The following is a 25,798-nucleotide window of genomic DNA, read 5'->3' as shown; positions in this document are numbered from 1 at the left end:
ATCTCTTTGAAACAACAAGTTATCTTTCTGTGCAAATGAAACAATCTACCACCTGAAGTTGTATCTGCATTTCTACGCTATGGCTTCAGCAAGTACACCTTTAAACATGATCTTTGGGTTTTCTGTCACATAAAAATAGATAAAATGTAGCAATAAAAATATCACTCTCATACATTTAAATCTATAGAATGGGAAAAGCTCAGTGCAAAAATGTTACACAAGGCAATGTTAAATGTGTTCCATGTCCACAGTGTTACTGTCACAGGCTGCTGTCAATCGTTACATCATTTTGACCTTTAAACTTTCAACCATCTTTGGGGTCGTTGATGTAGCGACGAGTGGTTCATGGGAGCGCTACTGTACGTAAGTCAATCAGAACAGACTTTGGAGGAAGTAAACCATCCACAGTAAACCACTGGCTGTAGCCTCCCTACGGTGTCCCAAGGTTCATAACGTACAAATACTTCAACACCAGCTGCATTACAAGTCAGTACAAAACATGTAATAAAGAGTATTAATGGATATAGATATATAGTAGTAGATAAACAAGTTAAAAATAAACTTCCTCTTTAATGGTCTAGGTTGTCCCAGCCCTCTCAGAGACCCCTATGTGGTGTGAGAGTTCTGCATATCCGTATCCAGAGGCAGGGAGAAACCACAGTTGGCCTGCGGTTCTGTCCATTTGCGTCCAAAAGACAGTGGCGGGGGAGTTGCATCCACTCTGATTGTGTCATTGTGACATGAATATATATATATATAAACACGATTTATCTTATTTTTCTTTTACAATTATACCAAAATGTCAGAAATTCAAACTTATACTCATATTAAGTATAATTTGACATAGTAAAATCTTATCCTGTAAACAGCTTGCCCTTTTTGTCTCTTGTTTGAAAAATACATTCAAGTCAGACTGCACTTAAAGAGAGGCATATTATATATGTGGCAAACAACTTCTGACAGAAAAATATACTAGGACTGTATATAGCAAAGACATTGAAAATAATGCTCTACGCAGAACAATAGATACAGTGCTGTGAAAAAGAATTTCCCCCTTTCTAATGTTCTCAACTTTTGCATATTTGTGATACTGAATGTTATCAGATCTTCAACCAAAACCTAATATTAGATAAAAGGAACATAAGTGAACAAATAACACAACAATTACATATTTATTTCATGAACAAAGTTATGCAACACCCAATTCCCCTGTGTGAAAAAGTAATTGCCCCCTTACACTCAATAACTGGTTGTGCCACCTTTAGCTGCAATGACTCCAGCCAAATGCTTCCTGTAGTTGTTGATCAGTCTCTCACGTCGCTGTGGAGGAATTTTGGCCCACTCTTCCATGCAGAACTGCTTTAACTCAGTGACGTGTGGGTTTTCAAGCATGACCTGCTCGTTTCAAGTCCTGCCACAACATCTCAATTGGGATTAGGTCTGGACTTTGACTAGGCCATTCCAAAACTTCCCATTTGTTGCTTTTTAGCAATTTTCATGTAGACTTGATTGTGTGTTTTGGATCATTGTCTTGCTGCATGACCCAGCTGCGCTTCAGCTTCAGCTCACAGACGGATGGTCTGACATTCTCCTGGAAGCATTTGGCTGGAGTCATTGCAGCTAAAGGTGGCACAACCAGTTATTGAGTGTAAGGGGGCAATTACTTTTTCACACAGGGGAATTGGGTGTTGCATAACTTTGTTCATGAAATAAATATGTAATTGCTGTGTTATTTGTTCACTTATGTTCCCTTTATCTAATATTAGGTTTTGGTTGAAGATCTGATAACATTCAGTATCACAAATATGCAAAAGTAGAGAAAATTAGAAAGGGGGCAAATTATTTTTCATAGCACTGTAGATCGATCCCTCTTCATTTCTACCATGATTGTTAGTTGGGGTGTACGGCCACGTAGAGGGCTGTCATTGGGCCGGGCCAGAACTGGCCTTCACCTGATCATCACAAAGAGGGGAACATGGCTGTCAGGGGATGTACTGGTGTCATTGTACTAGAACCATATCAGCACAGTGCTAACAAGGTATTAGCATTGTAGTAGAACGATACCAGTGCTGGCTCTGCCTCAAACACCAGGTCCAAATTCCTCAGTCAGTAAACTCTCCCGGTCTGCTCAGCATGGCGATGGGGCAGTTACCATGGCTTGGGTTGCCCTGGCGAGGGTGTTTCTATGGCGTTGTGTAACCAATGTGTCTTGGTGATGGGTGTTGCCATGTCTGCAGTGCTGTTTGAGCGGAGAGGTATGAACTGGAGACAGACGGAACCACCGAGCAGACACTCTCAGGGTCCAAGAACACCAGCTGCTGTTCTAAGAAACAGCATCCCCATGTTCTAGAACGTGAGCTGCTCCTGCTTGAGAATGTGTTCTGTTCTAGAACATGAAAGAACATCTTCTAGAATATGTGTCCTGTTCTAGAACACATTCTGGAACAGGTGGAGCCTGTGTCCTTTTCTAGAACCTAGAAAAACATGTTGTAGAATACATATTGTGTTCTAGAACATGTGCTCTACTTGCTCCAGAATACATGTCCTGTTCTAGAACATTGGCTCCAAAAGGTTCCAGAGCAAAACTCCTGTTCTTGAACAACAGTTCCTTTTCCTCTGGAACATTATCCAATTGTCTTGCTCTGACTTTGACCAGCTCTGGTCCAACATTTCTGGAGTAAATGTGGCAGTGAGGAGGACAACCAATGAAGGATCAGGATCCGAGCACTAAGCACTGTCAATGAGTACGGATTGTCCTGCAGCCACCCTCTCTGTTGAAGACATCTGCTGCCCTCTCAGTCTGTGGCAGTCAGTAAGGGCCCTCAGGCAGACAGATAGGAGCTGCTTGGCTGTGGCAGAGTCAGATGGCTGTGTGTGTGTTGGTGTGAGTCTTTGGCAGCAGTTGGGCAGAGGAAGGCTGGTGGGGGGGCCAGCGGTCTTTGAGCTGAAGGACTAGACACTGCACAGCTAATATATATAGGTGGAGGAACACTATAGGAACGTTATAGTAAAGTTATAGTAATGCTCAGTGCTGATGTAATGTGGGTGAAAAAAAGGATATCAATCAATGGTACATCAGTCCATCCGTTCCAAATGACTATGCACAACGTAGGTATGAGCGTGTGTGTGTGGCATTTACATGTGAAGCCCATGTAAACAGTGACTGTACACAAGTCTATTCCTCTGAAATAGTGTGTGTGTGTAAATTACTTAAAACATAGCATAGGCATGCTGCTGGAGATGCATGCCATGAGTGTGTGCATGCCAGTGTGTGAGTGAGGCATATGTACGTGTGTGTGTGTGAAGGAGGTGGGGCTCATTCAAGTTTAACCAGGTTTAACCCACGGTCCCTGGCCTATACAGTCCGCGTGTGTAAGTGTGCGTGCACGTTTACAGTCTGTCGCTACGGAAACTGTCCTCCACAGAGGGGTCAGAGAGCACCATGTCGGGATCACTGAGCATGTTCAGACCATCCAGGCTCAAAGGCTCGATGCGCAGCTCGTCCTCCAGTGGGAAGCCCACCTCCGAGTCGAAACACTCAGCCATGTTGCCGGCCGACATGGCACTGCTGATGTCCTTGGAATGACTGGGGTTGGAGTCATCTATGGAGGGATGGAGAGAGGGAGAAAAAGGGAGGACAGACACCTACCAGTCAGTATGATGTTGGACACCCCTCCACTTACCAGTCAGTATGATGTTGGGCACCCCTCCACCTACCAGTCAGTATGATGTTTGGCACCCCTCCACCTACCAGTCAGTATGATGTTGGGCACCCCTCCACCTACCAGTCAGTATGATGTTGGACACCCCTCCACCTACCAGTCAGTATGATGTTGGACACCCCTCCACCTACCAGTCAGTATGATGTTGGAAACCCCTCCACCTACCAGTCAGTATGATGTTGGGCACCCCTCCACCTACCAGTCAGTATGATGTTGGGCACCCCTCCACCTACCAGTCAGTATGATGTTGGGCACCCCTCCACCTACCAGTCAGTATGATGTTGGACACCCCTCCACCTACCAGTCAGTATGATGTTGGGCACCCCTCCACCTACCAGTCAGTATGATGTTGGACACCCCTCCCCCTACCAGTCAGTATGATGTTGGGCACCCCTCCACCTACCAGTCAGTATGATGTTGGACACCCCTCCACCTACCAGTCAGTATGATGTTGGGCACCCCTCCACCTACCAGTCAGTATGATGTTGGACACCCTCCACCTACCAGTCAGTATGATGTTGGACACCCCTCCACCTACCAGTCAGTATGATGTTGGACACCCCTCCACCTACCAGTCAGTATGATGTTGGACACCCCTCCACCTACCAGTCAGTATGATGTTGGGCACCCCTCCACCTACCAGTCAGTATGATGTTGGACACCCCTCCCCCTACCAGTCAGTATGATGTTGGGCACCCCTCCACCTACCAGTCAGTATGATGTTGGACACCCCTCCACCTACCAGTCAGTATGATGTTGGGCACCCCTCCACCTACCAGTCAGTATGATGTTGGGCACCCCTCCACCTACCAGTCAGTATGATGTTGGACACCCCTCCACCTACCAGTCAGTATGATGTTGGACACCCCTCCACCTACCAGTCAGTATGATGTTGGACACCCCTCCACCTACCAGTCAGTATGATGTTGGCCACCCCTCCACCTACCAGTCAGTATGATGTTGGGCACCCCTCCACCTACCAGTCAGTATGATGTTGGGCACCCCTCCACTGCAGTTGTAGTAGTTGTTGGGTCTCATCTGCTGCAGCTGGTCCTGCAGGTTGCCGTGACTCCCGCCCAGGCCCATGAGGGCGGCCTGCGAGCAGTATAGGGGTGAGGAGGAGGGCGAGGAGGGGTCGAAACACGAACCCCCTGCAATTTGGCTCATGGCACTCTCCAACATGCTGAACTGGTCCAACTGAAGAGGAGGCAGGAAGAGATAGAGGTGGGAGGGGAATGGAGAGAGAGAGAAAAGAGAGAGTGGTGATGGGGTGGGGGGACAAAGGTCAAACACAACTATTACAGATGACCAACCAATGAAAAACAACCATCACAAATGACCAAGCAATGACCAACCAATACAAACATGCATACTCTTGAGGTGACTTGGTTCACTACTCCACAACACGATATTTCATAGAACTACAAATATCTGGTCGCCACAATTACACGCCTTAAAACTTATACCCATCAATTAAGAAATTAGTTCACTCAAACAATCATTTAGTATTTTGCTCATTAGTCCACTGTTAATACAATCCCAAAATGTTGTGCTTGTCAGCAGTCAAGTTTTCAAGAAGGAGCACTTTCAGAACAGAGCAAAAACTGTGCTGATGCGATTTGTGCCCTTTTTGAGTCAACTATCCCTTTAAGTCACTTTGGCAGGCCTAAACCCAACATTGAAATAAAATAAACTTCAGATACTAACTGTAAATGAAGGAATGAAGTCCTTTCCTGAGGATCCTTCTCTAGAGCCTTCTCCCCGGTGGTTTACCTGGTAGGACAGAGCCTTGGCCTGGCGACTGGAGAACTGTGGGTCCATGAACGGGTCGTTGAAGAACGCCCCCATGTTATTCTGTGGGAGGAAGAGGAGGGAGAGAGAGAAACATAGGAGAGAGATATGGGAGAGCGAAAGATGGAGCGGAGGAGGGAGAGAGACAGAAAGAGAGATAGATGAAAGAAATGGGGGAGAAAAGGATGGAGAGGAGGAGAGGAGGCAGAGAGGAACAGAGGAGGGAGGAGGTAGAGAGGAAGAGAGAGAGAGGAACAGAGAGAGAGGAACAGAGAGAGAGAGAGAGAGAGAGGAACAGAGAGAGAGGAAGAGAAAGAGAGACAGAGGAACAGAGAGAGAGGAGGTAGAGAGGAACAGAGAGAGAGGAACAGAGGAGGGAGGAGGTAGAGAGGAAGAGAGACAGAGGAACAGAGAGAGGGACAGAGGAAGAGAGACAGAGGAAGAGAGACAGAGGAACAGAGACAGAGGAACAGAGAGAGAGGAACAGAGAGAGAGACAGAGAAAGAGAGAGAGGAACAGATATACAGAAAGAGAGAGGAACAGAGAGAGAGACAGAGGAACAGAGAGAGGAACAGAGAGAGGAACAGAGAGAGAGGAACAGAGATACAGAGATACAGAGAGAGAGGAACAGAGATACAGAGGAACACAGAGAGAGACAGAGGAACAGAGACAGAGGAAGAGAGAGAGAGAGGAAGAAAGAGAGGAACAGAGGACAAGAGAGAGAGAGACAGACAGAAAGAGAGACAGAGAGACAGAGGAAGAGAGAAATGGGGGAGAAAAATATGGAGAAGAACAAATGAGGGACAGATTGAGACAAAAGAGAGATGCGAGGTGAAGGAGGGACAGATGAGAAGACCGATGGAGAAGAGGTAGATGGAGAGGAATGGAGGAGAGACAGATGAAGAGAGAAGAGGAGATGAGAGAAGAGATGATTAGGAGGAGAGTGGACAGTGCATGTGAGAAGAGAGTTTAGTTACCAGTGGCAGACTAAATAGCCTTGGTTTCTCAAATGACTGCCTCGCCTGGTTCACCAACTACTTCTCAGATAGAGTTCAGTGTGTCAAATCGGAGGGCCTGTTGTCTGGACCTATGGCAGTCTCTATGGGGGTGCCACAGGGTTCAATTCTTGGGCCGACACTTTTCTCCGTGTATATCAATGATGTCGCTCTTGCTGCTGGTGACTCTCAGATCCACCTCTACGCAGACGACACCATTTTGTATACATCTGGCCCTTCATTGGACACTGTGTTAACAAACCTCCAAATGAGCTTCAATGCCATACAACAATCCTTCAGTAGCCTCCAACTGCTCTTAAACACTAGTAAAACTAAATGCATGCTTTTCAATCGATCGCTGCTGGCACCCGCCCACCCGACTAGAATCACCACTCTTGACGGGTCTGACCTAGAGTATGTGGACAACTACAAATACCTAGGTGTCTGGTTAGACTGTAAACTCAACTTCCAGACTCACATAAAGAATCTCCAATCCAAAGTTAAATCTAGAATCGGCTTCCTATTTCGCAACAAAGCCTCCTTCACTCATGCTGCCAAACATGCCCTCGTAAAACTGACTATCCTACCGATCCTTGACTTCGGCGATGTCATTTACAAAATAGCCTCCAACACTCTACTCAGCAAATTGGATGTAGTCTATCACAGTGCCATCCGTTTTGTCTCCAAAGCCCCATACACTACCCACCACTGTGACCTGTACGCTCTTGTTGGCTGGTCCTCACTACATGTTCGTCGTCAAACCCACTGGCTCCAGGCCATCTATAAATCACTACTAGGCAAATCCCCGCCTTATCTTAGCTCATTGGTCACCATAGCAGCACCCACCCGTAGTCTGCGCTCCAGCAGGTATATCTCACTGGTCATTCCCAAAGCCAACACCTCCTTTGGCCGCCATTCCTTCCAGTTCTCTGCTGCCAATGACTGGAACGAATTGCAAAAATCTCTGAAGCTGGAGACTCTTATCTCCCTCAATAACTTTAAGCATCAGTTGTCAGAGCACCTTACCGATCACTGCACCTGTACACAGCCCATCTGAAATTAGCCCACCCAACTACCTCATCCCTATATTGTTATTTATTTTGCTCTTTTGCACCCCAGTATCTCTATTTGCACATAATCTCTTGCACATCTAGCATTCCAGTGTTAATACTATTGTAATTATTCTGCACTATAGCCTATTTACTGCCTTACCTCCATAACTTGCTACATTTGCACACACTGTATATATATTTTCTGTTGTATTTCTGACTTTATGTTTTTTACCCCATATGTAACTCTGTGTTGTTTTTTTATTGCACTACTATGCTTTCTCTTGGCCAGGTCGCAGTTGTAAATGAGAACCTGTTCTCAACTGGCTTACCTGGTTAAATAAAGGTGAAATAAAATAAAAATAAATATCAGGTATAATGCAGTGATTTACCAAGTTAGTTACATTTAACTGCTGACAAATCGTTCTAATAAAGCACCGCTACCATTTAGTGCATTACTTTTGAGCCGTACCATTTAGTGCATTACTTTTGAGTGCTACCATTTAGTGCATTACTTTTGAGCCCTACCCATAGGACTCTGGTTAGAAGTAGTGCACTGTGTAGGGAATAGGGTGCCATTTAGGATGCAACCAAGGACATTTTTAGTTCTTTAGAATTTGGGTCTGCTTCCTTCCTTCCACGAATTTGGTGTTTATCAACCACAGACTTCAGAGTTAGACAAATAACATTTGGGTTCCTGGAAATGGTTGAGTCACGTGGCTGTGTGTGTGTGTGTGTGTGTGTGTGTGTGTGTGTGTGAGTGTGTGTGTGTGTGTATGTGTGTGTGGGTGTGGGTGGAGTGGTGCTGAAGCAGACTGATGAAGAATAACATCCCTGTCTCTTTATCGGAGCACACCAACAGTCCTCTGATATTAGACACTAGGCCAGCAACAGAGGTGTACGAGACCTACAACATTGGGGCATAGACTCAGACATACTGTTTGCATATAGAAGTGTTTCCCTAAATGGATATGCCGCTCAAAGGGATGATTTTTCAACTAACCTAGGCTGTAGTACATTTCTCAAGACAGCTTTTGGCTTAAGAACAGACATATCTAGACACACAGACAAAGACAAACACTTACACCAGAGTTAAAGTCCAGAGAGATGTTCTGCAGAGGGGACACTGGCTGCAGCTGTTGTTGCTGCTGCTGCTGCTGTTGTTGTTGTTGTTGTTGTTGTTGTTGATGATGATGATGTTGTTGCTGGCGTTGTTGTTGTTGTTGCCCCATTGGATGCTGGGACTGCTGGTGTAGCTGTTGGTAGAGAGGGTAGGGAGGGGGAGGCTCCATTGGCAAGCTGCTGGTGTCCAACGCAACCCCCTGAAAACGAGATGGAAGGAATGAGGGAGGGAGGGTTAGAGGGTGGGAGATGGAGAGAGAGGGGGTCATGCCAGATTCAAGAAAAGGAGAAAGGAGGGATGCAATTAGAGTATTCAAAAGATGCACTACTATGCGTATCGGGTTAGCGTTAAACCACGGAGGACTTTCCCTAAAAATACACTACATATGAAGCTGCCAGGTTGCCCTCCCAGCAAGGGGTTTCTAACCTCAAGGATCTTTCCTGGTTACAGGAAGAAAGGGCCCACAGGCCAGTGAGTGTTTGGACACTATGCTGGCTAGTCAATCATGCTTGGGCGACTGAAAGCATCATCATAAAGGTAATCTGCAGTCTATAAAAATGTACTAATAAACAAACACACTTCTTAAATGTAAATACATTTAAACTTAAATCTATTTTCAATAAATAAATTAATAAATAAACCTGATTCCCAAAGCTGTTAGTTTGCTAATTCATGTATCTTATCGCACGCTGTTATGCACACAGTTCGAGATGAATATCATCTACTTGTTGGCCAGCGAGAAATCCGTTTAGCACTTAACTCTCAAACTCTGACAGCTGGTTGCTGTCAGCGAGCAGCTACAATATGAAAGACCGCAGAATGACAAGTATAGCGGTAGGAAAGGCGTTTTATAAGTTAGATTTGGCCCTGTGTTGTAGGTTATTGTCCTGCTGAAAGGTGAATTCCTCTCCCAGTGTCTGGTGTTCGCAGCGACGCCGTTTTTCAAACAAAGTCAACACAGCAGCCATTGCTAGCTAGCCAACACTACCAGCTGGCTGTACTGTAGTAGCTAAATACAATATCTTTGTGCTAGCTACCCAACGTTTAATCATTGCTGCGTTATGAAAGGTAAGCTTGGCTTCTTATATGGTGTTGAGTTAAACTTAAACCATGTATTTAGATTGTAGGTAGGTATTGTAGTTTGGTATTATAGGTAGCTTACTCAGGTAGTTATTGAAGGTTATTGTAGGTAATTACTGTAGGTAAGTATTGTATTCGGCAGACCCCGGCGAAGCACGAGGCTAGCTTACCCACTACTTGGACCAACAAAGCTAGCTAGCTAGCTAGCGGGTAGCTACTGGTAACTTTTAGCAACTGTGGTTAGTTGTTTCCAATGTTATTTCATGCTTAAGAGTACCTGTGATTGAGCCAGCTAGCTGCTACCATTCAGCTGTTTTTCTAACCTCATCCGAGGCATTAACGTTAGGTGGTTGGTAGCTGCTGTACTTAATTACAGCTACTGATAACAGTCTGCTGTAGTTTACAACAATTCTAATTTCTAAAGTGGAAGTTGGGAGAGTTTTATTCGGGTGGTTCAGTGAAACAATTATAGTTTCTGAGGTGGAAGTTGGGAGAGTTATATTAATTTTTTTGGTGAGGGAGGCCTGCTCTCTCCTTTCCCAGATGTTTAGTTCATTTCATTCCGATCTCCTCTGCATTATTGTAGCCATCTGCTGCAGCCTGTCAACTATGCCTCTGCCTATCCCTGTTCTCTCCTCTCCGCACAGGCTACACAAACGCCTCACACCGCGTGGCTGCTGCCTCTCTAACCTGGTGGTCCCTGCACGCACCACACACCTGGAGTTCCAGGTCTCAGGCAGCCTCTGGAACTGCCGTTCTGCCGCCAACAAGGCTGACTTCATCCCAGCCTATGCTACCCTCCAGTCCCTCGACTTCCTGGCGCTGACGGAAACATGGATTACCACTGAAAACACTGCTACTCCTACTGCTCTCTCCTCGTCTGACCATGTGTTCTCGCATACCCCGAGAGCATCTGGTCAGAGGGGTGGTGGCACAGGAATCCTCATCTCTCCCAAGTGGTCATTCTCAATTTTTCCCCTAACCCATCTGTCTATCTCCTCATTTGAATTCCACGCTGTCACAGTCACTAGCCCATTTAAGCTTAATATCCTTGTCATCTATCGCCCTCCAGGTTCCCTTGGAGAGTTCATCAATGAGCTTGACGCCTTGATAAGTTCCTTTCCTGAGGATGGCTCACCCTTCACAGTTTTGGGGGATTTCAACCTCCCTACGTCTACATTTGACTCATTTCTCTATGCCTCCTTCTTTCCACTCCTCTCCTCTTTTGACCTCACCCTCTCACCACCCCCCCCCACTCACAAGGCAGGCAATACGCTTGACTTCATCTTTTCTAGATGTTGCTCTTCTACTAATCTCACTGCAACTCCCCTCCATGTCTCCGACCACTACTTTGTATCCTTTTCTCTCTCGCTCTCCTCCAACACTACTCACTCTGCCCCTACACAGACGGTAACGCGCCGCCGCAACCTTCGCTCTCTTTCTCCCACTACTCTCTCCTCTTCCATCCTATCATCTCTTCCCTCTGCTCAATCCTTCTCCCTCCAATCTCCTGATTCTGCCTCCTCAACCCTCCTCTCCACCCTTTCTGCATCCTTTGACTCCCTGTGTCCCCTATCCTCCCGGCCGGCTCGGTCCTCCCTCCAGCTCCGTGGCTTGATGACTCATTGCGAGCTCACAGAACAGAGCTCCGGGCAGCTGAGCGGAAATGGAAGAAAACTAAACTCCCTGCCGACCTGGCATCTTTTCACTCCCTCCTCTCTACATTTTCTTCATCTGTTTCTGCTGCTAAGGCCACTTTCTACCACTCTAAATTCCAAGCATCTGCCTCTAACCCTAGGAAGCTCTTTGCCACATTCTCCTCACTGCTGAATCCTCCCCCCCCCCCCTCCTCCCTCTCTGTGGATGACTTCGTCAACCACTTTGAAAAGAAGGTTGACGACATCCGATCCTCGTTTGTTAAGTCTAATGACACTGCTGGTCCTGCTCACACTGCCCTACCCTATGCTTTGACTTCTTTCTCCCCTCTCTCTCCAGATAAAATCTTGCGACTAGTGACTGCAGGCCGCCCAACAACCTGCCCGCTTGACCCCATCCCCTCCTCTCTTCTCCAGACCATCTCCGGTGACCTTCTCCCCTACCTCACCTCGCTGATCAACTCATCCTTGACCGCTGGCCATGTCCCTTCCGTCTTCAAGAGAGCGAGAGTTGCACCCCTTCTCAAAAAACCAACACTCGATCCCACTGATGTCAACAACTACAGACCAGTATCCCTTCTTTCTTTTCTTTCCAAAACTATTGAGCGTGCCGTCTTTAGCCAACTCTTGCTATCTCTCTCAGAATGACCTTCTTGATCCAAACCAGTCAGGTTTCAGGACTGGTCATTCAACTGAGACTGCTCTTCTCTGTGTCACGGAGTCTCTCCGCACTGCTAAAGCTAACTCTCTCTCCTCTGCTCTTGTCCTTCTAGACCTGTCTGCTGCCTTTGATACAGTGAACCATCAGATCCTCCTCTCCACCCTCTCCGAGCTGGGCATCTCCGGCGCGGCTCACTCCTGGATTGCGTCCTACCTGACCGGTCGCTCCTACCAAGTGGCATGGCGAGAAGCTGTCTCCGCACCACGTGCTCTCACCACTGGTGTCCCCCAGGGCTCAGTTCTAGGCCCTCTCCTTTTCTCCCTATACACCAAGTCACTTGGCTCTGTCATATCCTCACATGGCCTCTCCTATCATTGCTACGCTGACGATACACAACTAATCTTCTCCTTTCCCCCTTCTGATAACCAGGTGGCGAATCGCATCTCTGCATGTCTGGCCGACATATCAGTATGGATGACGGATCACCACCTCAAGCTGAACCCTGGCAAGACGGAGCTGCTCTTCCTCCCGGGGAAGGACTGCCCGTTCCATGATCTCGCCATCACGGTTGACAACTCCGTTGTGTCCTCCTCCCAGAGTGCGAAGAGCCTTGGCGTGACCCTGGACAACACCCTGTCGTTCTCCGCTAACATCAAGGCGGTGACCCGATCCTGCAGGTTCATGCTCTACAACATTCGGAGAGTACGACCCTGCCTTACACAGGAAGCGGCACAGGTCCTAATCCAGGCACTTGTCATCTCCCGTCTGGATTACTGCAACTCGCTGTTGGCTGGGCTCCCTGCCTGTGCCATTAAACCCCTACAACTCATCCAGAATGCCGCAGCCCGTCTGGTGTTCAACCTTCCCAAGTTCTCTCACGTCACCCCCCTCCTCCGCACACTCCACTGGCTTCCAGTTGAGGCTCGCATCCGTTACAAGACCATGGTGCTTGCCTATGGAGCAGTGAGGGGAACGGCACCTCCGTACCTTCGGGCTCTGATCAGTCCCTACACCCAAACGAGGGCATTGCGTTCATCCACCTCTGGCCTGCTGGCTCCCCTTCCTCTGCGGAAGCATAGTTCCCGCTCAGCCCAGTCAAAACTGTTCGCTGCTCTGGCACCCCAATGGTGGAACAAGCTCCCTCACGACGCCAGGACGGCGGAGTCACTCACCACCTTCCGGAGACATTTGAAACCCCACCCCTTAAGGAACACCTGGGATAGGATAAAGTAATCCTTCCACCCCCCCCCCCCCCCAAAAAAAAATAAAAAATAAAAAAGTTTAATTGTAAAGTGGTTATCCCACTGGCTATAGGGTGAATGCACCAATTTGTAGTCTGCTAAATGACGTAAATGTGCCCTTGAGCAAGGCACTTAACCCTAATTGCTCCTGTAAGTCGCTCTGGATAAGAGCGTCTGCTAAATGACTAAAATGTAAATGTAATGTAAATGGTGTAAAGCAGACTGAAGCAGGTTTTGCTCTAGGATTTTGCCTGTGCTTGCCCTATCCCATTTCTTTTTATCCTGAAAAACTCCCCAGCATTTGCAAATGTCAAGCATACCCATAACATTACGCAGCCATCACCATGCTTGAAAATAAGGAGGCAGTTACTCAGTGATGAGTTGGTGTTGGATTTGCACCAAACCTAAGGCTTTGCATTTAGACCATAAAGTTGATTTTTTTGCCATGTTTTTTTTTGCAGTATTACTTTAGTTCATATTTTGATTATTTGTGTTTTTCTTTTCACTGCCATTTAGGTCATTATTGTGGAGTCACTACAATGTCGTTGAGCCATCCTCAGTTCTCTCCCATCACAGCCATTGAACTATGTAGCTACAGTATTTTAAAATCACCAATTTTATTCATGGTAACATCCCTGAGCAGTTTCATTCCTGTCCTGTGGCTCAGTTCAAAAGGATGACTGTATCTTTGATGTGTCTTGGTGGTTTAATATATAATGCACAGCATACTTATTTACTAGACCATGCTTAAAGAGATATTCCAAATCTGATTTGTTATTGTTACCCATCTACCAATCAATGCCCTTTATTATGAGTCTTTTGAAAAGCTCCCTGGTCTTTGTAGTTGAATCTGTGCTTGAAATCCAATACTTGACTGAGGGACCTTACAGATGTTGTATGTGTGTGGGAGAGAGGATGGGTTAGTCATTTAAAAACCATGTCAATCCCCATTATTTCACAGTGAGTCCATGACCGTGATTTGTAAAGCCAAATTTTACTCCTGAACTAATTTAGGCTTGTCTAAGCCAAGGGGCTGAACACAACAACTATATTTTTCTGTTATTAAATAATTAACAAAAACAATTATTCCATTTTGACAAGATGATTGTGTGTATTGTTGACAACAAATTCTAATTAAATCAATTTTAATTCCACTTTTAACACAATAAAATGTGAAGAAATCCAAGGGGTCTGAATACTTTTGCAAGGCACTGTAAGTTAAACACATTAATATATAAGTTAATTAGTATAAAATATACCAGGAAATGCAAGAAGGCAAGAATGCGCATGCTAACATTTATTTTCTATAAAGTTTAGTAAGAAGCCTTGGTTTAATATTTGTGATGAGCAGCTCAGTCATCACGCACTGATGGAATGAAAATGGCCAAATGTAGCTTGCTGATTTAAAATTAGATTAAGATCACTTTATTCGTCAATTGAACCGAAAGTTGACTTCCGCTTTAACCCAACCCCTCCGAAAGACACGCATACATATACAGGTTGGAGAGGTTGGAGCAGGGGGCTGCCACACTTGGCGCCCGTGAAGCATTTGTGGGGGGTTAAGTGCATTGCTTACGGGCACAGTGGCAGGATTTGATACCAGTAACCCTCCAGTTGCCAGTTCCCTTCCTGACAGATTTTTTCGTCAGACCCGGGATTCGAACTTGCAACCATCCGGTTGCTGGCTTGCCTCTCTAATCGGGGACAGCGAGGTGTATGTGTGTATAGCGAAGTAAGTAGCAAGTTGTGCGTGTGTATTGCGAGGTAAGTATGACTATGTGTACCTGTGTGATGGGGGACAGCGAGGGCGACATGGTGGGAGACAGCTGCTTGGAAAGCCCCCGCCGTTGCTCGGTGCCGGGTGACAGAGTGAGGGGGCTGATGGGAGCAGGGCGGCGGCGAGGCGAGTTGCTCATGGCGCCCTGCGGAGGGTTGGAGAGGGACGCCAGACGGAGGGACGAGTGGATGGAGGGATTGCTGAGGGACGAGTGCAGCTGGGAGTTCTGGAGGGAGTTCTGGATGGAAGGATTGCTCAGAGAGGACGAGAGACCTGGAAGAAAGAAGGGAGGGACAGAAGATATATATATATATATATATTTTTTATGGCTTTTAGAGTCACACATAAGAAGAACCGAGGTCACACATTCAGATCACATACTATTATTAACAGTGTGGAGTATTTTATTCCCCAAGAGTGTGGGACATTTCCTAATTTCCCTTCTCAGCACCAGGTATCAGTAGTATGCAGCATTGTTATCAGGTGCCTTCACACACACACGTCAGTCATTTAGCAGAGCGACTTAGAGCAATTAGGGTTAAGTGCTTTGCTCCAGGGCACAGACAGATCTTTCACCTAGTCGGCTCGGGAAGTGGAAACAGCAACTTTCGTTTACTGGCCCAATGCTCTTAAGTGTTAGGCTAAAACACACACACACACACACACACTGTATAGCATCATTTTGATATCATGGATGTTTAGTCCTTCCATCCATAGCTCTGTCTATGAATTTGAGTGGTTACATTTATCCAGCCCCATCCCCTAGCTGTTTACCCAAAAAGGTGTCAGGGTGTCGCTTTGTTGTTATTTGAACTGCGGATTGCCCTTTAAATAAAGGCAAGCATCATTGGTTTGAAATGAACTGCAAGGAGCAGAGAACAATGCTGCTTGGGTAGATAGGAGTCTTGTGAGACCCAAGAGAATGTGATAATGTGGAAGTTATTATGTATGCATTCGGTTTTCCAATCCCCACCCAGATACACACACAGGACCCATTTGTTAATATCCCAACCATCAGAGGGAGAGCGGGTCAGAGAGAGAGAGAGAACGTCAGCGAGAGAGAGAGAACGTCAGCGAGAGAGAGAGAACGTCAGCGAGAGAGAGACAGAGACAGAGAGAGAGAGAGAGAGAGAGAGAGACAGAAAGAGCGAGAGAGAGAGAGAGAGAGAGACCGAAAGAGAGAGACCGAAAGAGAGAGAGAGAGAGACAGAACGAGAGAGCGAGAGCGAGAGAGAGAGAGAGAGAGAGAGAGAGAGACAGAGACAGAAAGAGGCGAAAAGAGAAAAGACAGGGCGAGAAAGAGCCTAGCGAGAGCGATAGAGAACAGAGGGGAAAAAGAGAGAGTCCATAGAAGAGAAAAGAGCTGTTAACATGAAGTCAAAATGGGGTGAGAGATCCCCTGCCAAGCTGAATCATGTTCAACCATGTGTTCAACACACACAAGCACACACAGTCACACACAAAGAAGGAAAGCCTGAGAGACAGAGTGAGAGAGAGAGAGAGAGAGAGCGAGAGAGCGAGTGGAGGGATTAGATAGCGGTAGATTTCAGAGGGAAGAGGGTTGGATACAGAGATCCCTCTATCTTCACTTTACTCTGGTCGGAGAAGCTCACTTCCAACTTAGTCTCTTTCCATTTCCACTACACTGTGGAAATCAAAAAGGGGGCCAGACATGATTCACTTAAAGGCCCAATGCAGCCGTTTTTTATCTCAATATGAAATCAATTCTGGGTAACAATTAAGTACCTTATTGTTATTGTTATTCAATCAAAAATCAAAAATAAGCTTCATAGCAAAGAGCAATTTCTCAAGCAAGAATTTAGCTATGGCTGTCTGGAGTGGTCTGAGTGGAAAATTGAAAACTAGCTGTTATTGGCAGAGAGGTTTGGAACTCTTTTTTATTGGTGATGTCGCCATGCAGACCAAAACGCCATCCCACCAAAACAGGCTGAAATTTCAGGCGGCCTTTTCAAACCACTCTTACACTGAAAGGGTATTATCATAATTTTCACAATTTCAAGTATTATTCCAACCACAGTGTGGAAATATATATAACACAGGAAAATCCAGTTTTTGACTGCACTGGGCCTTCAAATTGTTTTTTGTTGTAGATATTTTTTTTATATTAAATAATGTGGTCCAGAAAACACCCAATGTGAAGGTCTCGGCTTGCTGGCCCTTTTATTTGTTTAGTTTCATAGGCGATCGCTCCTTGGCTTGGATCACCCTTTTAACGATTGTCTTTTGAAGAAAATAAAGTTGAGCACTTTCCACTTCCTTACAGGGTGGTTCCTCCCCAGGTACAAAACCAACACAGAATTCAGGGACACACAGATTTACACTGAGTGTACAAAATTTAAGAACACCTGCTTTTTTTCCATGACACAGACTGACCAGGTGAATCCAGGTGAAAGCTATGTCCCTTATTGATGTCACTTGTTAAATCCACTTCAAATCAGTGTAGATGAAGGGGAGGAGACCGATTAAATAAGGATTTTTAAGCCGTGAGACAATTGAGACATGGATGGTGTATGTGTGCCATTTAGGGGGTGAACGGGCAAGACAAAATATTTAAGTGCTTTTGAACGGTATGGTAGCAGGTGCCAGGCGCACCAGTTTGTGTCAAGAACTGCAACGCTGCTGGGTTTTTCACGCTCAACAGTTACCCGTGTTTATCAAGAATGGTCCATCACCCAAAGGACATCCAGCCAACATGGGCCAGCATCCCTGTGGAACGTTTTCGACACCTTGTGGTGTCCATGCCCCGACAAGTTGAGGCTTTTCTGAGGCCAAAAGAGGGGAAGGTGTTCTTAATGTTTTGTACATTCAGTGTATATGTCACTTAGCTGTCGCTTTTTAGCAAGGTGACTCAGTACAGTGAGCGCATACATTTAGTTTGTGTATGTGACCCCTGGGGGAATTAACTTGGTATTGCTGCTGCCACGTTCTTACCAACTAAGCCACACAGGAACACATACAGTGCCTTCAGAAAGTATTTACATTTAGGTATTTACATTGTGTTGTGTTACAGCCTGAATTTAAAATGGATTAAATGTCGATTTTTTTTTGTCACTGGCCTACACACAATACCCTATACAGTAATCCCTCGTTTATCGCGGGGGTTACGTTCCGAAAATGACCCGCGATAAGTGAAATCCGCGAAATAGAAAACTTTTTTTTTTTTACAATTAGCAACTATTACATGTATACAAATACAGTGACTCACGTGTAGGCCGTTTCACTGCTCTTCAGACTGGGCCGCTGCATCCTGACTGCGCTCTGCAGTGTTCTCTTCTTCTGAAGCCCGCGGTGCAGGTGTGTTTGTTCGGGAGAAGAACATAGTGATAGGCAGCTGTTGTCGCTCTTTTTTCTTCTTTGCAAAAAGATCCTTGTACACCGACATGCCACCATCGATTACGTTGGAGAACTGTAATGAACGGCTCATCAAAGGGTCCCATTCCTCAGCTACTCGCTTAAGTTCAGTGGCCATTCGCACCATGGTTGCTAAGCGACCAAGCGTTAGTCCTTCCTCCTCATTGACTGCTGCTGTCGTCCTTATGTTTTTTTCCTCCTTCTTTATGTAACGAACGGAAGATTCATTGATTCCGTAATGGCGAGCAACGGCTGCATAGCTTTTACCTTCCCTTAGCATGTCCAGAAGTTTAACTTTATCTGAGATAGGTAGCATCTTCCGCCGTTTGGGCCCATCCGCAGGTGCTTTTGTCGGTCCAGGCCGTTTCGTCGACATTATGGGTTTAGGAGATGTTCGAAATTACAAGATAATTTGGCCAACTTAATGTAAATTTGCCAAGCTGTTTTATGTACGTACACATAACTGCACGAGACGACAAAATGATAGCACAATTCGTAGCATGTTTTGATACAAGAAGCGGGAGTGAGTTTTTAGCGAATCAGAATGCAGAGCACAATGCACCAAAAAAAAAAAAATGCATTATGAAAATCCGCGAAATAGCGAATCCACGATAAGTGAACCGCGAAGTGGCGAGGGATCACTGTAATGTCAAAGTGGAATTATGCTTTTCAAAATGTTTACAAATTAATAAAACAATTCAAGCTGAAATGTCTTGAGTCAATAAGTATTCAACCCCTTTGTTATGGCAAGCCTAAATAAGTTCAGGAGTAAAAATGTGCTTAACAAGTCACATAATAAGTTGCTCTGTGTGCAATAGTGTTAAACATTATTTGTTTATGACTACCTCATCTCTATACCCCACACATACAATTATCTGTAAGGTCCCTCAGTCGAGCAGTGAATTTCAAACAGATTCAACCACAAAGACCAGGGAGGTTTTCCAATGCCTCGCAAAGAAGGGCACCTATTGGCAGATGGGGGAAAAAAAACAGACATTGAATATCCTTTTGAGCATGGTGAAGTTCTTAATTACACTTTGGATGGTGTATCAATACACAGGTCTTTACAAAGATACAGGCGTCCTTCCTAACTCAGTTGCCGGAGAGGAAGGAAACCGCTCAGGGATTTCACCCTTTAACAGTTAGAGTTTAATGGCTGTGATAGGAGAAACTGAGGATGGATCGTTGCAGTTACTCCACAATACTAAACCTAATTGACAGAGTGAAAAGAAGGAAGCTTGTACAGAATACAAACATTCCAAAACATGCATTCTGTATGCAACAAGAATAGTGGTGGCTTCATCATGTTATGGGTATGCTTGTAATCGTTAAGGACTTGGGAGTTTTTTAGGATAAAAAATTAACGGAATGGAACTAAGCACAGGCAAAATCCTAGTCATTTTTGGGGATTTGTAAAAATTGTTACGTTCCATAAAGCATAGTTAAAACTATAGTTACCCCCTGTCTGGTGGACATTAATATTTTTTAGGGGGTTCCTTTACTTACTCTATACGTTTAGACAGTATTGTAGACCTGTTTCCAGACCTGTAGTCAGTCAGTCCACATTAGTAGACCTGTTTCCAGACCTGTAGTCAGTCAGTCCACATTAGTAGACCTGTTTCCAGACCTGTAGTCAGTCAGTCCACATTAGTAGACCTGTTTCCAGACCTGTAGTCAGTCAGTCCACATTAGTAGACCTGTTTCCAGACCTGTAGTCAGTCAGTCCACATTAGTAGACCTGTATCCAGACCTGTAGTCAGTCAGTCCACATTAGTAGACCTGTTTCCAGACCTGTAGTCAGTCAGTCCACATTAGTAGACCTGTATCCAGACCTGTAGTCAGTCAGTCCACATTAGTAGACCTGTTTCCAGACCTGTAGTCAGTCAGTCCACATTAGTAGACCTGTTTCCAGACCTGTAGTCAGTCAGTCCACATTAGTAGACCTGTTTCCAGACCTGTAGTCAGTCAGTCCACATTAGTAGACCTGTTTCCAGACCTGTAGTCAGTCAGTCCACATTAGTAGACCTGTTTCCAGACCTGTAGTCAGTCAGTCCACATTAGTAGACCTGTTTCCAGACCTGTAGTCAGTCAGTCCACATTAGTAGACCTGTTTCCAGACCTGTAGTCAGTCAGTCCACATTAGTAGACCTGTATCCAGACCTGTAGTCAGTCAGTCTACATTAGTAGACCTGTTTCCAGACCTGTAGTCAGTCAGTCCACATTAGTAGACCTGTATCCAGACCTGTAGTCAGTCAGTCCACATTAGCAGACCTGTATCCAGCCCCCTCACCCAGATTTCACTCCTCACCTTAGAATTTCCAACCTATGCTCTCTTGCTCTGCCTCTCTCCTAAACTAACCATGTACAACGGGAATCTCTCTCAGCATCCATGTCTTTCTGAGCTCGCGTAAACTACTAAACGAGTGTGATGTTTCTCTCTCTCTCAAGGGAGCAGCAGCCTTGGGCCGAGGAGAAACGACCAGGATTTAGATTAATATCACAGCTCAACAGGTGACCTTTGAACTCTCAGCCTCCTCTCTTTCTTTCTCTCTCTCTCACACAGACCAACCCCTCCCTCCCTCCCTCCCTCCCTCCCTCCCTCCCTCCCTCAGAACAGTGTGACTGCGTGGGTAAGGCGGTCACCCCCCTACCTTGTCGCTGCTGCCACCGCCAACACTACCTAACACCGTGCCTCCTGATTCACAGTGGATTTATTCACTACTATTTAATTTATTCACTACTATTTAATCACTACTTTGCATTCATCGTTTGGTCTTCCTTTAGACCATCTGTCGTTTTCCTGATATGATGTTACAACGCCAATTGCAAATGCTACAATGTTAATTTACATTATTGTGGACATATAACACAAGGCCATGTTATGTTAATCACCAATGTTATTATGTCAATCATTATTGATGATATGCTGTTAATGAATGAATGAATTGACTCTTATGAACCATACTGCACTCTAGGGCATGTTCAGTGGGAGGAAAGCGATAGTTCAGAAACCGGGAGCTACCATCTATCTGTACTTGTCCAATAAGATACACATGTTTTTGTTTTCCGTTGCAAAGCGCTTTGATACGGTGTGCCCTAATGAACCTGGTGTGGTCTCAGATAATTTAGGGACTGCACAGAGAGATGTTATAACCACCCAGAGAAAGAGGGTGTCCAGAGGTGCATCCTCAAGAGGAAGAGAAAGTGAGGGATGGGGAGAGAGAGAGAGGGAGGGAGAGATTTGTCCTGAGAGGGAGAGAAGCATAAACACAGCCATTGGAGCTTCATGAAGAGCCCTTGAGAAATCCCTCAGCTGTAGACAGTGAAAGAGGTGTGTGTGTGTGCATCTGAGAGAGAGAGAGGGGTGTGCGTGTGTGTGAGAGAGGGTGAGTGAGTGTGTGTACGTTTGAGCATGCACATGCGCTTGTGTGTACGTGTGTAGGCAGAGCAGAGTGCGGGCCCACCACTGAATGACTCTCTGACCTAACCGCGAGGAGTCCTCAGCCTCTGTCCACCACTGACTCAGAATACTAACACCCTCCTCCTCCTGCTCCCTCCATCCTCTCCCTCAATCTTCTCTTCCTGCACAGAACCAACTCGGACTCAGCTCTTCACACGAGTACCATGAACCCCAACCCCCAGGACCCCTTTCACATAAACCAGCAGATGGGCCGAGGGCCCCCCAGCGCAACGGTGAACACACATACAACCATCTGCACACACACAGTGCCTTCAGAAAGTATTCACACCCCTTGACTTTTTCCACATTCTGTTGTTAAATTGAGATTTGTCACTGGCCTACACACATTACCCCATTATGTGAAAGTAGAATTCTGTTTTTAGAAATGTTTACAAATGAATTGAAAATGAAAAGCTGAAATGTCTTTAGTCAATAATTATTCAACCCCTTTGTTATGGCAAGCCTAAATAAGTTCATGAGTAAAAATTGGCTTAACAAGTCACATAATAAGCTGGACTTACTGTGTGAAAGAATATTGTTTCACATGATTTTTTGAATGACTACATCATGTCTGTACAATTCTCTGTAAGGTCCCTCAGCCAAGCAGTGAATTTCAAAACAGATTCAACCACAACGACCAGGGATGTTTTCCAATGCCTCGCAAAGAAGGGCTCCTATTGATAGATACAAAAATTAAAATAAATAAAAAGACATTGTGAATATCCCTTTGAGCATGGTGAAGTTATTAATTACACTTTGGATGGTGTATCATTACACCCAGTCACTACAAAGATACAGGCATCCTTCCTTCCATCCTTGCCGGAGAGGAAGGAAACCGTTTAGGGATTTCACCATGAGGCCACTGGTGACTTTAAAACAGTTACAGAGTTTAATGGTTGTGATAGGAGAAAACTGAGGATGGATCAACAACATTGTAGTCACTCCACAATACTAACCCAAATGACAGCGTGAAAATAAGAAAACATTCCAAAACATGCATCCTGTTTGCAATAAGGCACTAAAAAGTAAAACTGCCAAAAATGTGGCAAAGAAATGAACTTTATGTCCTGAATGTTTGGTGCAAATCCAGCACAACACATCACTGAGTACCACTTCATATTTTCAAGCATGGTGGTGGCTGCATCACGTTATGGGTATGCTTGTCATCGGCAAGGACTAGGGAGTTTTTTAGGATAAAAAATTTACTGAATAGAGCCAAGCACAGGCAAAATCCTAGAGGAAAACCTGGCTGTCTGCTTTCCAACGGACACTGGGAGATGAATTCACCTTTCATCAGGACAATAACATAAAACACAAGGCCAACACTGGAGTTGCTTACCAAGACGACATTAAATGTTTTTGATTCAAAAACCAATTTGACAGAGCTTGAAGAATTTTGAAAAGAGTAATGGCAAATATTGTACAATGCAGCTCTTAGAGACTTCCCCAGAAAGATTCTAACATGTATTTATCCAGGGGTGTGAATACGTGTGTAAATTAGACATTTCTGTATTTCATTTTCAATACATTTGCTAAAATTACTTAAAACATGTTTTCACTTTGTCATTGTGGGGTATTTTGTGTAGGTTAAAAAACAATTCAGGTTGTAACAACAAAATGTGGATAAGTCAAAGGGTATGAACACTTTCTGAAGGCACAGTATATTTTGTTCAAACCATTACATTACTTTGTGGTGATTGTAGACATCCTCTAAGCATCTGTATGGTTGGTTACATACTGTATGTATATATGCGTCTGTGCCTGGTTTCGCATTAGTGCACACAGACAAAAGACACATCCCCACCCACCCGCAGTACATACATTCACAGCCATCACCATCTCAATCCATCCAACTGTAAATCCTCACATCCCATCTCCCAGCCTCTTTTTAACCGTATTGGAGGAAAGGGTCCATGGTCCCTCCCCTTTGAGCTTCTTCTCCAATGAGTTTGGAGAAGGTGAGAGGAGAGGATGCGAGGAAAGATGAATTGAGAAAGAGCCACCCACACACACCCTGTTCCCCCCACCCCAAACACCCACCTCCTTCAGTCCAGCCTCCCTGGTTGTTACCTATGCCTAGGTGCATCATGGCGGCGGGCAGGTTGCCTGTGCTGCTGCCCCCGCTCAGGTTGGGGTGGTAGCCACCCCCTCCGTGGTGCCCGTCGTCTGGGTCCAGGGGGGTGGGCAGCGGTGAGGGGAAGTGCAGGTTGCTGAGGTCAGGCAGGGAACCACCCGTGTTCAACGAGCCCTGGTAGTTGGAAAGGCCCGCGTTTTGCTCTGGAGACGGGAATATACTGAGGAGAGGAGGGGAGAGAAAACTAATCATGAAGTGAATTTTAAAGGGGAACCTCATTCAAAAGGTTGAATCTCGTTGGGTAGAGGGGAGCAGGTTAGCATTTTTTGTAATGAATCTTGTTCTGGAGGCAGCTCTGCAGAGTGGTCACTAGCTGGCACAGCCACAAAGTCATACAATTTGATTTTAAACCTAACCCTAACGTTAACCACACTGCTAACCCTAATGCCTAACCCTAACCTTAAATTAAGACCAAAAACCACATTTTTGTTTTCAAGAATTTTCACAATATAGCCAATTTTGACTTTGCAGCTGGCCTATCTAAGGGGCAATCGCTATGTTCTGAACAAGACTCATGACAATAAACATCAATGTGCTAGAGTGGAGGGAATGTAACAACTGTGACATCATACTTTTGGGCAGAGATACAGCCTTTTTTGTTGTGTGGCCAAAGCATTGTATGTGAAATATACTAAATAAATGTTATCAATAATAGTATCAATAATACCATTGGTGAGAAGCAATGTTTGTGAGTGGATTACAATATTTGTGAGTGGACTTCCCCTTTAATGTACCAGCAAGCGGTACCGGAGTGCTAAGTCTAGGTCCAAAAGACTTCAACAGCTTCTACCCCCAAGCCTTAAGACTCCTGAACAGCTAATCATGGCTACCCGGACAATTTGCACTGCCCCCCCACCCCATCTTTTTACGCTGCTGCTACTCTGTTAATTATTTATGCATAGTCACTTTAACTCTACCCACATGTACATATTACTTCAACTACCTCAACTAGCCGGTGCCCCCGCACATTGACTCTGCACCGGTACCCCGCTGTATATATAGCCTCCCTACTATTATTTTATTTTACTTCTGCTCTTTTTTTCTCAACACTTTTTTGTTGTTTTATTCTACTTTTTTATTAAAAAATAAATACACTGTTGGTTAAGGGCTGTAAGTAAGCATTTCACTGTAATGTCTGCACCTGTTGTATTCGGCGCATGTGGCCAATAAAATGTGATTTGATTTGATTTGATCCCTGTTCATTCAAGCCCTCAGTGAGATAACTGACTCACTGCTCTGTACTACAGTGACCAGCAGCACACTGTACTGCACTGCTAGACCCAACACACACACATAATGCTGAAAGACTGTTTGACACATACATCAACAATGTTGACACACACACACACAATGTTGACAGACTATGTTGACACGCACATCAACACACACATCAACAATGTTGACGCACAAACACACACAATATCTGGATCACATCCCAGCCTCTCTCCCTCTCAGACAGCTGTCATTGAGAATCACAAACAACTTGGATCATAATGATGACTGATTGTTGTCTAAACATAGTGCCATGTATGAGTGGATGGAAGATGGATCCTTAAGACTCACTTGATTCCAGGCACTTCACAGGATTTGGGCCGTGATGAGAGGGATTGAACCTATAATAGACAACCAATTACGTGATTAAACTGATCAAAAGCTAAAAGAGTGATGGAATCTCAAAATGATTCATCTAACTACTGGAATATTTAGTCAACAGTCAAAGTGTTATGGTCCTAGAACA

General features: G+C 45.2%; 1 protein-coding gene across 4 annotated transcripts in view; it reads right to left on the bottom strand.

Moving 5' to 3' along the window:
* Positions 1-1,157: 1,157 nt before the first annotated feature.
* Positions 1,158-25,798, bottom strand: part of crtc3 (CREB regulated transcription coactivator 3) — an 84,828-nt gene continuing 60,187 nt past the window's right edge. For 2 of the 4 annotated variants that reach the window (XM_084154339.1, XM_084154341.1), the window contains 7 exons: positions 25,624-25,673; positions 23,967-24,220; positions 15,102-15,367; positions 8,643-8,879; positions 5,430-5,576; positions 4,703-4,919; positions 1,158-3,602 (listed from right to left, as the gene is read on the bottom strand). In XM_084154339.1, coding sequence (XP_084010465.1) covers positions 3,391-3,602; positions 4,703-4,919; positions 5,430-5,576; positions 8,643-8,879; positions 15,102-15,367; positions 23,967-24,220; positions 25,624-25,673 — 1,383 coding nt within the window. In that variant the 3' untranslated portion in view covers positions 1,158-3,390. The remainder of the gene's footprint in view (positions 3,603-4,702; positions 4,920-5,429; positions 5,577-8,642; positions 8,880-15,101; positions 15,368-23,966; positions 24,221-25,623; positions 25,674-25,798) is intronic. The other 2 variants (XM_084154342.1, XM_084154340.1) reach the window with 2 other exon arrangements.

This window comes from Coregonus lavaretus (assembly GCF_964263955.1).
Source record: "Coregonus lavaretus genome assembly, chromosome: 37".
In the NCBI taxonomy this organism is placed as follows: Eukaryota; Metazoa; Chordata; class Actinopteri; order Salmoniformes; family Salmonidae; genus Coregonus; species Coregonus lavaretus.
The sequence above is the reverse complement of the archived record's forward strand: the minus strand, read 5'-3'. Positions and strand labels throughout refer to the sequence as shown.